Source organism: Neodiprion pinetum, chromosome 6 (assembly GCF_021155775.2).
Source record: "Neodiprion pinetum isolate iyNeoPine1 chromosome 6, iyNeoPine1.2, whole genome shotgun sequence".
NCBI lineage: Eukaryota > Metazoa > Arthropoda > Insecta > Hymenoptera > Diprionidae > Neodiprion > Neodiprion pinetum.
In genome coordinates, this window is record NC_060237.1 from 2,226,539 (window position 1) to 2,241,322 (window position 14,784).

At 40.9% G+C, this 14,784-nt stretch overlaps 2 protein-coding genes across 2 annotated transcripts in view; one reads left to right on the plus strand and one right to left on the minus strand.

Moving 5' to 3' along the window:
• Positions 1-12,618, minus strand: part of CycD (cyclin D) — a 120,977-nt gene extending 108,359 nt beyond the window's left edge. Inside the window, exon 1 of the mRNA XM_046630742.2 lies at positions 12,371-12,618. The gene's annotated coding sequence lies outside the window, so the exon portion shown is untranslated. The remainder of the gene's footprint in view (positions 1-12,370) is intronic.
• A 121-nt stretch (positions 12,619-12,739) lies between these two features.
• LOC124221085 (splicing factor YJU2) lies at positions 12,740-14,256 on the plus strand. Its single transcript, XM_046630739.2, has 3 exons — positions 12,740-12,975; positions 13,072-13,788; positions 13,874-14,256. Exons 1-3 carry the CDS (start codon positions 12,952-12,954, stop codon positions 14,105-14,107), a joined length of 975 nt encoding a protein of 324 aa, XP_046486695.1. The 5' UTR covers positions 12,740-12,951; the 3' UTR covers positions 14,108-14,256.
• The last annotated feature ends 528 nt before the right edge of the window (positions 14,257-14,784 follow it).

The following is a 14,784-nucleotide window of genomic DNA, read 5'->3' on the forward strand; positions in this document are numbered from 1 at the left end:
TAAAATATTTGAAACACAGATATCGTAATACTTATAATATATGTAACCAATTAAAATATACAATTACGATACATGTTTTAATATACACGGTAAAAAAATCTAAAAAATTAGGTGAATCTTTTAAACTCTTAAACTTGAAAAGTGAAAGTTAAATCTTTGGCTGATCGTCGGTAGATATTGGTGGGGTTCCAATTGTAGTGGAAAATTTATTCGCTTTTGATCAAAATGTACTTCGTGTACAGTCTTCTTATTCGCTTGCGATTAATAGGTTTACGTGCTTGCAATTCGTAACGTTTAATCCTCGTTTGCAAGCATGTATTTAGCAATGATTATTCTCTCCAACTGCGAGCCACGCTGACAACGAAACTCTTTGATTCCTTTGACAGATGCCATGTTGTAAATATTTTCAAACCTGTACACGGTATCTTTCGTTAGACTGTTTATAAACACCTTTCCCTGGCGAATAATGGCGATTTAATGAATAAAATATCGAAATCCCTACTATTACGCAAAAATCTAGCCCGATATCGTTAATTTTAATACCTTAGAAGCTTGGAGCATCTCGGAAGGTATGTTCAAGGATTGAAGAACGTTGAAAAACACTGCTCCAAGATATCTGCGGCAAATCACCAGCCCCGTTCGCTTACGGATCGACGGATGTATAAGTTTGAGAATATACGGCATACAAATAAGTGGAAAGAGGAAAGAGCGAAGAAAAAAACAAAATGGTTCGGTTAAAATTCCAGACGCGGTATGCCCGGGAGTCGATTACGTGCGTATCACGTCTCCCTCGGTTTACATTGTAACACTACCAGCAAAAGTATCAAATTTACACGACAAGTGGGCTTCGTACAAAAGTTGGACCCCACATATTGTAAGCGTTTAGACCCACCCGATCTCAAATTTTTCGAACCGCCTATTTTCTATTCCCTTCCATTATTTGTTTTTCCATCAAAATTTCTCGTGCGCGTATGTCATATACAATTCTGTGAACGTTGTATTAATTACAAAATGAAAGTATTGAGAATTTCGTAGCTAAAAATTTAAAACGATAGTAGCTGCGTGAAAAAAAATAATAAAATAACATACAGAATAACATTCAGCTCCGTAAATATACAAATTTCGACAAAATTTTTCGATTGAAATTGTTATTACACGTAGTGCAGATAAAAAAATTTGCAAAAATCATTGGAACTTTCTATATTACGTGTACGGTATACGTGATGAACCAATTGAGAAATATAATTGTCTTTGGCTGCTAATTTCCTAAAACCCCCACAATTCATCAACCTTGAAATCTCCCCAGCATCGCATACGTATAATCATCATCCGAAAACAGCATAACGTATGTACAGCTATAGGTTGAAATCGGATAAGGGTCGAAATAGAATTCCTAGGGTAGGTATATATATATATATATATATATATATATAGAGAGAGAGAGAGAGAGAGAGAGAGAGAGAGAGAGAGAGATAGACAGACGGTGGGGGGGAGGGTGAGAGGAAGATGCGGCGACGCCCGGAGAGCCGCAACCAACTGGGCATGAAGAGGGGGGAGGAAACCGAGCGCCGCGTCGGACCCACCGAGATGGGGCCCGGGGCCCAGCGGAGGCGGCGATCTCCGATGTCACACGGACCGACGTCGACGCCTCCCTCTCTTCTCTTCTCTTCGCCTCTCTTCTCGTGTTTCGGTTTTTGGTCTTCCACGAAGTTCCAGGAATCGTTTTCGGGAGTAGAGAAAAGCCGGAGCGCCGCGCCGTATTCTCGTCCACGCGGTCCGAAGTCTCCTTCGTAATTCCTTAAACTCCCTCCCCTAACCTCCTCGGACTTTTCAACAAACGCTTTAACCCATTGTTTGTTTTGCATAATAGAGGAACGAGCGATGGCGCGGTAGGTACGTCGGACTACTTCTTCTTCCACGCCGCCGTCCACGCATACACGCCTGCCTGCCTGCCTGCCTATCCCAAGAAAGGGAGAAAACAAGAAAAAAAAAAGAAAAACAAGGAAGGAAAGAGGAAGGGCATACGACACTTCTGACGCGCGATAAGTAATTGAAAAGTATTAATTACTCGGAAGGTTGGGTTCGGTTGGGTTGGGCTAGGTTAGGTTACGTTCGGTACAAACGGAGGACGCCGAGGGTAACGCGATAGCAGCGGCCGGCTCTTCATCCTCTCATCGACCTTTCCTTTTACTACAACCTGCAGCTTCTTCTCGCCGCGACAAGAGGCTGGACAATGCGATGATGGGGGGGAAAGGGAGAGAGAGAGAGAGAGAGAGAGTTTTTTGGTCGTGCCTCGATACCGACGAGACGATTATGCGATAAATCAAGCATATAGGTAGATATCATAATAGAGGTTGGTTCGCATGATGCATGAAAATATATGATCTTTCATAAAACACTAAAGAATATCATGTAATAAAAAAGATTCTTTCGATCTCGTCAAATATGTTAAAATCGTTGAAACTATGATATCGTACCGTGGGAATAGCGTGGGAAAATCAAAGGCAGTCATTACCGCGAGTTTTAGTGTAATTCAACGAGTTTTATAATTGAACATATTGCTGGAAAGTTTGAGGGGGGAAGAATGAGAGTGAAATAAAGAAAACAAGAAAACAAAGATGATTAGAATACAAAATTTATAACACCGTCATCACGCGGTTATAATAAAAAGGAGATGATCGACGAATCGTTACGTACTGTAACATCAGGCACGAAGTAAAGAGTTTAGTAACGTCGTCCAGGTAGTCGAACTGACAATGAGATTGCAGAGGCGTAGACGTACGTACGTATAACCAACCGATTGCTGGATGAATGAAATGGAATGAGAGGGGAAGGAAGCGTAAAAAAAAGTTTCTTTCGGAAGCGAATTAATGTACCACATACATTGTAAATAAATACGACAGCGGAATGAACGCGTGGAAATTTAAATGACGTATGGTTACACATACACACACACCTACTATTCGAAAGGTTGGAATATCGAACGGACCGAATTAATCTCCGTATCGGCATCTCTCCGTCGCGTCGTTCGAAATAATCCTGATCGTGCGAGCGATGTGTTGAATTTAAATCAACCTAATACACGATAATATTCCCTAAACTGGCCGTTGCGTAGCGGCGATGCAGCGAACGCGGACTATCGAGTAATTAATACAGCTGCAGCTCACTTTATTTATATTTTTCTACCTTTATCGTTATTCCGGATCTACGCCTACAGTCCACGGATACCGCATATACGCCTTGTGTACTACGTTACCGCGTACGACTTGTATCCCTTCACCTACCTACCTCCCTCCCTCCCACCCCTGCAGTCAATGGGCCAGAAAATAACAAAGGAAACCGGCGCCGGCGCCGATCCCGATTCGAATCTTATCGCGCGTATATACCTAGCGGTATACCTGATAAACCACCGTTGCTGCTCCGCTTCGACCGCTGCTTGTAACGATGTACGTTCGATGTACGTAATTCTTGAAAATATGAAGTTAATTTCTCGAGAGAAACCCTTGAGGTAGATTGCACAAATCTGTGTCGTTGTAATCATGCCTCTTATCGGGATGAAAATTCCGACGGAATATTAAAAAGTCCTGAATTTTTCATCGGCCTGCAATATACGTAAAAACTGTTGTACTCGCTATCAACTAAGAGACATGAATTCGCAGTTTAAATTTGTGCCACGATTCTTTCTCGCAATAAAGTACAAATCTGTCCGGATATTGTGATCGATTGTATCGAAAACGTATCAATAATCTAACGGAGGTAAGTAGGTAAATAAATAAATGAAAGAAACGAAGCGTTCTGCGGCGGGTAATATCTAAGCCGAGATCTAAATTGGTGTAGAGCATCGACGTCATCGAGGATGGTCTCGAGCAGGTCGGCCTATCCGAAAAGCCAAAGAGTCGGTTCAGGTTCCTCCTTAGCTGCCGGCCGCGATCGTTCGTCCTCCTCCTCGGAGGGCAGATCCTTGCGCCGTCACGACGCATTCGAACCGCATTCCTGGCTTCTTGTGTGGCGGTTTGGTCCGTCGGTTCCACGGCACCGCGGAACGAAGAAAGAACGGAACGGAACGGAACGGAACGGAAGGGACTCTGACCGGGCTCCGAAATTATCGGGGTGCACGTACGTGGCTGCCTACGAGTGGTCGGTCGGTTCGATTTCCAAATTGAAGAAAATCGGGATCGAAGCTGGCCGTTTATCTTTTTACCCTGCTGCCGCGAATAAGCCGTGCATAATTCGCGTGCGAACGAATGCCGAGAGATGTGCGGAGGGTTCGAGTTATCGGTAACGTCGAGGAAACTAAGCAGTTTAACAAAAATATTGATCTTCTACGATCGTGAAATTTATACCTGTATTGTAATACTTTGAGGAGATCGAGTTTGCACAAACGGACGAATCTAACGTTGCGAAATGTACTCGTACATTGATTGTTTCTTAAATCGGTCCGATGTTCCTTCGTCGTCTTATTGTAGAAAAAAAAGGTCTCGGCAGACCCGTTATATACCCAATTCTGAACAAAACCAGTCCAACGCATTTTCATTGGACACAGAAATAAAGAAACGGCATGAATTCTAAGAAATCGCGATAGTAAATTCGTAGAATTCGTGCCATTTCTTTATTTCTACGTCAAATGAAAAAGAATCGCGGTGTTTTGGTTCGGAATTGCGTATAGAACGGGGCTATCGAACCCTTTTCGCGTTCGAGATAGGCGGACTTAAATATTCGGAGATATGTACGTACGTCGACGTCGAAATCGACGAGGGCATCCCCTCAAGCTGCAAGTACGTTTCGTCGTAGTAAATAATCATTAATCACGGTCTAAAACCCCGATAACTCTAATCTAGCCTAACCTAACCTAACACAAGCGTACAGAGTCCAGCAGCCGGCTTTTATCGTCGCTTTATAGAATTTTTGGAGGAGTTCGTCTAATGGAAACGATGACCGAACGATTATACGTAGGCGATGGACGCGTGCGGATGTAGGTATAATTGACTTTACCTACCTTGGGGATCGTTGGCGAGAAAAACTGGGATCGCGGTTATTTTCCAATCGGCACGTGTGCGCGATGCGTAATCAGGGCGACCGGAGGAGCGGGGGCGTAATACGTACCGTGCCAGGCGAAGAGTTTGAATTTACGAGTAAGATTTGCCAAGCTAGTATTACACGTCGTGTGCCCGCAAGGCACGTGCAGTGTGGAAGTTGAGGACGCTTAATTTTAGATTCGGTACAGGTATACCGAATTTTCAAAGAAGAAAAGAAAAAAAAAAACACCCTCTCGCTAAATTCTTTTCAAATTCTGTAATGGTACAATGAAATTTGAAAATGGACCCGGAATTATATACATATATATATTACGCTGCATTGTAAAACAAAAAAATTGGCGGTGTTAAAATAGACAAAAATTTTCGTCAGTGTGGAACAATTTTTATGCTCAATTCGGAACTCCAAACATGGATAGTTTTGGATTGACACCGGAAAATATTCCGTAGAAGTGATAAATTGTCGTCGAATAACGAGTTCTGAATTTTGAATTTTTCATTAAATTTCACTATCCGAGATTAACTTTTTTAATCGATTTTCAGATTATGCGTGTACCTATTTAGCCGGGAAAAAGTGAAAATCGTACAATGTAATTAAACTCCGATAGTTGTAATAACGCTTCGATTTCGTTGTATTTTTCGAAAGAATCAAGATTTCTTTCTTTAAAATTAGCAACTATCTACAGTTGCGTTATAAGCGTATGTGCATGCAAAAATACACATATGGTATTATGGCACATACACGTGCAGGGTGGTCACAAGTTTTTGGGAAATATTCCACGACATTTTCAGATTTTCCAGGACGCAAGGTCTAATTTTTCCTGAGTATTATCCCAGTTCCGGTAAGTTACTAAAACCCAAATCGTTCAGCTTATCAACACTGTATTCGATTGAAATTCAATTCGAATTAAAGAAAAATATTATCTACAAAAAAGGTCAGTTCAAGCCAATTTGTTTTATCGTGGAAAAAAAGTAAACTTCTTACTAATATTTTCAGTTTGTTCCATGACCAAATTAAAAATCCCCAGACAATTCCAGCTTTTCCAGATTTTCCAAGCGTGTATGTAATACGTATAGTATACGTACAGACGTCAGTGCGCGCGTGGCTAGACAAAGATGGTGCAGCTAAGCGACGAGTATACGTATAACTTGCCTACATAACGCTGTTATTTCTATATTTCCTAGCCTCGCGCGGTGTTCCTTCGTCGCTAATTGAGCGCTCCAAAACGACGCTCCCTTGATCGCTTCGCATATCGCGCACTCGGCGAGTTAATACAGCAGCGTCGCGTTGTCTAGGTCGGCATTGCGCGAGGCTAGCTGACAAACGCCTCCTCCTATCCTCACTCCAGATTATTGAATTGTACGTCCATGATACATCTATTTTTATCCGTATATCACGTAAAAGAATTAACGAAGAAGCGAAATGGATGTAAGTACGCAGGTACAATACGGTAGCACATTTTATTTTCATTCAATTTTTCTCCGTTCTATCTTTAACCCTTGTTTAACACCCTGGGGCACAAATGATCCCACGTATTTTCGTCGTTGATTAAAAATATTTAAATCTATAAAAATAATAAAAATATAGTTTCAAAAAGTAACCTTTTAAGAACTACCGAAAAAATGATCTACGAAAAACATTTATCGGTTCATTTTTTGTAACGATTTTTTATCGCTGGGGTGCAAACGACCCCAGTGTGTCAAGTATGTGATTCTACAGAAGTGCGTCGAACAAGGATTAAATATTAATTTTTCCAGGTACTCGTAACGCTCGCATATCACGCATATAAGATGTAAAATCGAGGCGTACTAAGCACGGGGCGCCTTCTAAGCTGAAAAATGTTTTCACGTCACTCAGAAGGAAGTACTGGTCGATTACATATCGTGTTAACATATGTACATACATACCTACACACGTACGTATAAATACAGCCATTCGCTACGTATACATTTACGTTATACACACTTGTAATAAATATATATCTACTACTTTACTATACCCATAATGTCTAGATATACGCAAGATAAAACAGGGTCAAAGATTATAAAGTTTTATTTCAACAGTTAAATGATTTGTATGTAGGTAAGCGTTTGTACATACACCGCACGTACGCTTATATTACTATATAATCCGCATACATGTATGTAGGTACACGTATGTTGTACGCTCTGCAATGTATGCCTGTGTATGACATGTACCGCGCCGAATCTCTCGCTCTCTCTCTCTCTCTCTCTCTCTCTCTCTCTCTGTACAAAACCGTAATCGTCAAGTCATCGTTTCTTTTTGTAATACGGTTGCTGCAGCAGCAATCCTGTACAATGTATTCCTTAAATATATTTCGGGAGATAACATAAATGTGCATATGTAACTTGTTTCGTTTCACGTATTTTTCTTTTTCTAACCTTCGAATTTTTTTTTTTTTTTTTTTCTTCTTTTCTGTCTGTTCGAACGAATAAAGTCGACGGATGTTTTACCGATTATATAATTGATGTGTTAAACCAAAAGAGTCGCGCAATGCTCGAGTGATATTAATAACCCTGGTAAAAAAAAAAAAACGATTTAATGATAATATTCATTGACAAATTTTGTCCAAAATTATCCCTTCAGATCATCGATTCCATTTTTTTTTTCAGTCAGGAAAGCCTGAATAAAACAGCAACGATAAAAAGCAAGCTGCGCACTGTGCACCGATCGATTAATCAATCGATCTATCGATTCGAACTTGGATGTCAGTTGTCGCTGCGACAAGACAACGTCGTTCATCCTAGAGGCGCCAACGTGGCGCTTCGTCGAGCCGAGAGCTCGTCTTATTTTCAAATCAGTCGCATTTTGTATTATAATGCAACGTCGGTGAGAAAGAACGATAAAAAAAAAAAAAAAAAAAAAACAAACAAACTGCATAAAAAAACAGAAGCGTAGCACGCTTCAACATTCCAAGGGAAAAACAACACGTTGACGATGGAATAAAAATCAATTATCCTCGCAAGCGCGCGCAGAGGGGATTGCAGATATTTATATACCAAAATGATATTCTACCCGGTGATAAAATTCTTAGGCTGGTTTTTGTCGTAGACAAAAATAAAAAAAAAAATTAAAAAAAAAAAAAAAAACCAAAACGAAGACGAGCCGTGTGTAGCAATACATACATCATACATACGTACTCAACGGTCCGAGTGACGTAATTTTTTGCGCATACGTGCGTGATGAACGGAAGAAAGGGGAGGCGAAATATGTTTTTTTTTTTTGTTAAAATCGGAGTAAAAAAAAAATGAAAAAAATAAAAACGAAACAGGCGAAGGTAAGAGCATAAACCAGCCTTGCGCCCGGCTTGATAAACCGCGACAACAACGATCACACGCCGTCGCGCAACCAACCAAGCCTGCCTTACACCTACTATACCTACCTACGCATGTGATATTACGTATGCTCGATGTCTCTACGCACGATATGAGAACCGCTGCCTTACCCACCGACATCATCCACACTGCATGAATGGAACGACTTCCAAGAAATGTACAGACCGATCCAAAGATTTTCTTATTATGAAAAGAAGTGGACGAAATGTGTTTGTTGTAAGTGAGAAAAATTGTTACTTTTTTTAAGTAAATTTTATTTGCACTGTTTTGTCCAGCGAAAACGGTTTACGAAATTTGATTATTATTATTATTTTTTGTTCCATCGTTTTTTTTTTTTTTTCAAGTACAAGCTTACTCGTAGTGTAATATTGTGTGTAAAACTCGAGCACATCATTCAAATATCGGCATATATTCGATTTCCCCTAAACACGGAGATGAATAGAAAAACTTGAGAATATTGAAAAAATAAATTGATCTACATCGACGTCACTTTGCACCGGATTAATTCGTAGATATATACCGTATTATATACTTGTGGGCAGTTTCTATAGTTGAAAAATAGACTGGACCACGCGCTGGTTAATTAGAGAGAGAGAGAGATGAGAGACAGAAGGATAGTAAAAATAAAACGAAAGAAACGCCCCAACAGAAAATCCTCAAGGAGGAATGTATTTTGAACGGGTTGTACGACCGGAAGTCTGCGAGTTGCTCGTCGAACGATGTAATATAATGAAAGTAATTTTTTTCACCCTTCATCGTTAAGTCTGCCGGTGAGGACGAGGATAATGATAATGATGATGATAACGATGATTATGATTATCATGACGATTGTGTGTATCGGGCAAAAAAAAATTATATATATATATATATATATATGTATGGTGTGCCGTAATAAGTTTTTCCAACAGCAAATACCATAAAGTTGAATCGTGTTAATATATACTTCATAAATGAAAATAAAAGTGATAACGAAGAGGAATTTTAAATAACCGCGACTTTTCGTAATCACTATATCTGATTATTTCGTTCTCTTTCTTATTGTTAGTGAGGAAATTGTGCAGTAATTTACAAACAATCTGACACGATGCATTACTCCGCGCGTTTCACTGCGATTTCCACAAACGACGAATTTTCATTCACATTCGTTGCGACAGATATTTTAACTGGTTTCTTATTTCGATGTCCGATAAATTACACGACCAGCAAGGAATGAGGTTTAGAACAAGAAGTAAAGGAATTGAAAGTATAAAAAGAAAAAAAAAAAAAAAAAGAAAAACATAAAATATGTATATCGCCTTTCCGCTGCCTAAAAATCCTCCGCCGTTATTGCGCAAGTCGACAAACCTCTTCTCCGCGATACCGCGCGAAATCCTGCAGCAGATACAGTGGTGCTGATGGAATGAAAAGAGAGAAAGAAATGAGCAAAGAAGCGAAAAAATGGAGAGAAAAAATACGATTATAAAAATAGAAGAGGGGAGAGAGAGAGAGAGAGAGAGAGAGAGATAGAGAGAGAGAGAAGAAGGAGAAAAGAAAAAGCGAGGAAAGGTCGGATTTATCGCCAACAGACGGAGGGTGGAGACGTGCAGGCGGAGGTAAAACCAACGCCGCGATATTGTGTTCCCTACGTTACGAATTACGTAACAATTTGCACTAAATTGAAACTAAAATATCTCTGCTCCGAAAACAGACAACTCATCATTTCAAATTTACCAAAGTTGAGCGAAACAAGTTTCCCTATCTACATATCTCGATTCCCATGGTTCCTTTTCTTCTCTTACATTCAAGGTATACTCTGGAATTAATCATTGACGTCAAAAATGTATCATACATAATAACGAGATCTGGACTGGTCGCGAATTATCGTTCGTGAATGTATCAAATACAATACTTATGCGTGCAAGCGTATGTGCAAACATATATGTATATGTATACGCAATGCAAAAGAGTCGTTGGTTAGTTGTGTGGTAACGATACTCCATGGAATCCAGTTACATTTGGAACCAGTTGCTCCTACTAACTCGACGCAGTGCGAATATTAATGGCGATTATTTCGCGACTGTTGGCCAAAGTCGCGTCTGCGGTATCGTATAAAGCTAGTAGACCAGAGCCAGGTAAATGGATAGATGGGTAGTAGGTAGGTAGGTAGGTAGGTAGGTAGGTAGGTAGGTTGTTTCGAGGAGCCGTTGACCCAAAGCACGATGACACGCGATATTTTGTGTTGGTATTCTCCTTCTTTTGTTTCGCACGTGTCGTCCCAAAAGTTTGTCCAGCTTATATACCGTAAATTAAACACGTTATACGCATACGCTAATCTATGAACGAAGATTCCAATTACGTCATCAATTACAATGGTTGCGACTGTGCATATCTATGTGTACTTGTGAATACCTATTGGTATAACGTAACTAGAGAATTGGTTGAAAAATCGTTATTTGACAAAATTAAAGAAAAATGTATATTCGCCGGGAGCGTAATTGCAGAAAGGCGTGAGAGATCGATCCTCGGAATTATCTCTCTCTCTCTCTCTCTCTCTCTCTCTCTCTCTCTCTCTCGCTCTCTCTTTCTCTGACCAATTGAGACGCGAGTTTCATTCATCAAAAACGCGATCGTCGGCGAGGCGTCGAATTTAAAGTATGCCGATAAAGCACGTCGTGCGAATCGCACGCGAAGCAATAAATGTGCATGCATACAATGATCATTACAGCCACACGTCGTGGCCGTGAATGCGTGGCCCCCTCGCTGGATCATCGTCGCGTTCGAAAGAACGACACCTACAACCGTAACCGTCACAGTATCTACGAATTAACATGTAGAAGTAGATAACCGCGCAAAGCGAACTAAGACTCGATTAGAAGAAAATAGAGAGGAAAGAAAAAATCAAACAAGGGAAAAAAGAAAAATCCTATACGAAACGAAACGTGCAAGAGCCTGCATTGAAGAAAAAGAGAAGCGAGTAAGTGAGAACGAGAGGAGCTAACGCAAAAGGGAAAAAACTCAACGGCGACGAAACAAAAAAGAAACAAAGTTCAAGGCTATTTTTAGCACTTCCTATCGGTAAGCACAGAGCGGAAAGTTACAGTGAAGTGCCGGCTACGATACCGTCTCATTTCTACTAGCGGCACAATGAGCTTACGATCATCGTTCCGAGTACTACAATATAATGCCTGCGTCCCGCGAGCAGCAGCGCCGGTTCTTTATTCCTTACCCAAATTTTTTCGCCCAATCTTGCTCGCCTCACTTTCCATCTCTTTTCAACCCGGCCTGCAATTAGGCGAGATCTTCGGCGAGTCGAGCGATCGGAGTGTCGCGCACCGTGACCTCTGCTCCTCGACGAGAAGGCGATTAATCAATTTCTGCTTGCAAGTATTTAATCGCCGAGTCGTCGCTCATCTTCAGCTCGGATTCGTGATAGATTCGGTGATTCGTTGTAGTCACGTGTTATTATTCCGTGTGCCCCTTGCAACCTTGGATGCTTGCTCAGCTCTCGGCCAGCCACGCGGAGCGAATAAACTCCGGCAGCGAATCTAACCGACTTCCACGAACCGCTCTTGTCCCCCCGGAGTACTATGACTAGATATGCGACGGCGAAAATCGCGCACACACGCACACACACCCACGACACGCGCAAGCAAAGATGCACTTGGGCGAACCGACGCCTCGACTGATCGGATGTCCGGGACATTGGCGATAATAAAAATCGCGAATCCACCCCGTGTCTCTTAGTTAGACCGATGTATTTACTACTCTACTGCAGAAATCGCGAGAACCTTCGATCGGAGAGAAAATTTTCCGACGCGAACGAATTTGAACGAGAAAAAATGAGCATCAAACATTTGCATGGCATCGCGAAGCCAACTTCAGGGTGCAACATGTTGAACAGTTTGCGATGGCCTTGATTTAATTGAATTCTAAAAACTAGGGACGAAACGTTTGTTTCCATCATCGATGAGGAACTAGGTAGCATGAATATTTATACTCACGAATTCCGATCGGTGCTCTCTGTCTGGGTCTGAATGAGAGGTGCATCATCATATTCTCTACGGCGTGTGCTCTCCACAGAGGAATGGACGCCGTTCGTTATTTATGCGTTTTAAATGAATACTTTCTCTGTTGTTAAAAGCTGTAAGGGTAAAAGCCCCGAGAAACACTCGCCGTGCCGGCCAACGGCTTCGGAAACGGGCAGAAGTCGGGAGGGGGAAGCAAAACGCGGAAAGATACACGCGACGCCATCTTCGGAAAACAACTGAACTCGAAACCTTCGATCTTCAACCGACCGCGTGCGGTGCGATGCTGCCAATCCAACAAAATCAAAACTAGACGTGCCAGCTTCAAATATGCGTTTCACGTTTTGTCGTTATATGCGACTTTGAGTCTGCCGACAACACTGGCGACAAACTTCGCTGAAGTCGACGCACTAAATGTGAATTGTTGTTTCGAGTCAGCGTCACTGGTTGAGGAGGTTAAAAGACCTACATAGGTGTACTGAAATCGATGGCAGTGATTAAAGGAGCTTGAAAATAGAATTAACTTTTAACAAAACTCCAGAGAAAACTCCTTCAAGATGTCTGAGCGTAAAGTGTTGAACGTAAGTACCGCAGGTCGGCTATAACCATACAACTTATATCCTAACCTGGCTGTAAATCTGATCTGAGCTAACCACAGAATAATTATACATTTGTAGAAATACTACCCCCCGGATTTCGATCCGTCAAAAATCCCGCGTATGAAATTGGCCCGCAATCGTCAGTACACAGTGCGTTTGATGGCACCGTTTAACATGAGGTGTAAGACGTGTGGCGAGTACATATATAAGGGTAAGAAATTCAACGCGCGAAAAGAGGATGTCGAGGGTGACGATTACCTCGGCATAAGGATATACAGATTTTACATAAAGTGTACCAGGTGTCTTCAGGAAATTTCGTTCAAGACGGACCCAAAGAATACGGATTATGAAATCGAGGCAGGAGCGACGCGGAATTTTATGGCGTTGAAGCTGGCCGAGGAGCAAGCGCAACGTGAGGAAGATGAGGAGAAAGAGGAGGAGGCGACCAACCCCATGAAACTCTTAGAGAAAAGAACTCAACAATCTAAGCAGGAGTTAGAGCTTCTTGAGTCTCTCGAAGAGCTGAAAGATCTTAATAGAAGGCAACAAACCATTGATTATGATCAAATGCTGGAGCAGTACGACACTATCTCAGCTAGACAAAGAACTGTCAAGGAGCAGGAGGAGATGGACGAGCAATTAGTAAAGTCTATATTCGGTAAAAAAGAATCGACCAGCAAGGTTGTCATTGAGGAAGAGATAGTTGAGTTGAATGACGAGCCAGAAAAGAAAAAGCCCAGAGTAGAATCGACCGAAGATGGCAGAACAGCCAAGAGTTCAGAATCAACATTAGCGGTAAGTCAGGCACTTTTCATGATGAAAGTGATCAAGGTCCCAAGATATGAAACGTCAAGATTTAAACTTGTATTTTATCAATTAGGAGAAACCTGCCACTTCTGCGTCAACTTGGAATCGCAGTGTTGGAGGTATTTCAAGTAAACCAAACTTCACAGGACTGGTTAAACGGAAAACCGTAAACTTGGGAATTGTGCCTCGCTCAACTCTAAAAGAGGAGACCACAGCAAAGTCGGATATTCCAGAGGCCAAGCCATCGTGTGCTGGCCTATCCCTACTAGGCGCATATTCTAGTGGAAGTGACAATGACAGTGGTTGACCTTTATTCAATTAGTGCCAGACTGTAATAATAAAAATGATCTAGGTATGTATATGTAATATAATTCTATTGTACAAAAAAAATTGAATGAAAAAATCACCTGACCACGTCTTGAGTATATAAATAAACGTGCTGTACAAATAATATAATATATTTATTTTCTATATTGTATATTCATAAAAATAATTATAATCTCATACACACGTCTGTTTGTTTTTGTTTCTTTTTTTTTTCATATATAAACGATTTCATTGATCATGATTTATACTATGTGACGATCTTTCAATTGTATGCGTTAGCTACAAATAGCGAATTTTAATATTAAAAGTATTACAAAAGAAAAATTCCTCTTGGAAATTGATAAAATTTCGAGACCCACTGGCATTTTGCTATTGATTACCGCACCTGTTACAGCCCTAGTATTCTATAAACGGTTGATATTAACAAGTTAAATTGAAAACGCGAATGTAATAAAAAAAAAAAGTTACAGCCTACACCGGACTGACATTCACACATTGAATGCTTCGTGTATATGCGTATAAAAAGCAAAAGAAAAAACACGAAAACGGTATACGTATAATATACGGAAAACAAAGTATAACGCGAGTGAAAACGTTCCTCGCATACAAAATTACAACTATAAATGACTACATAATATTACATGTATTACAGGCACC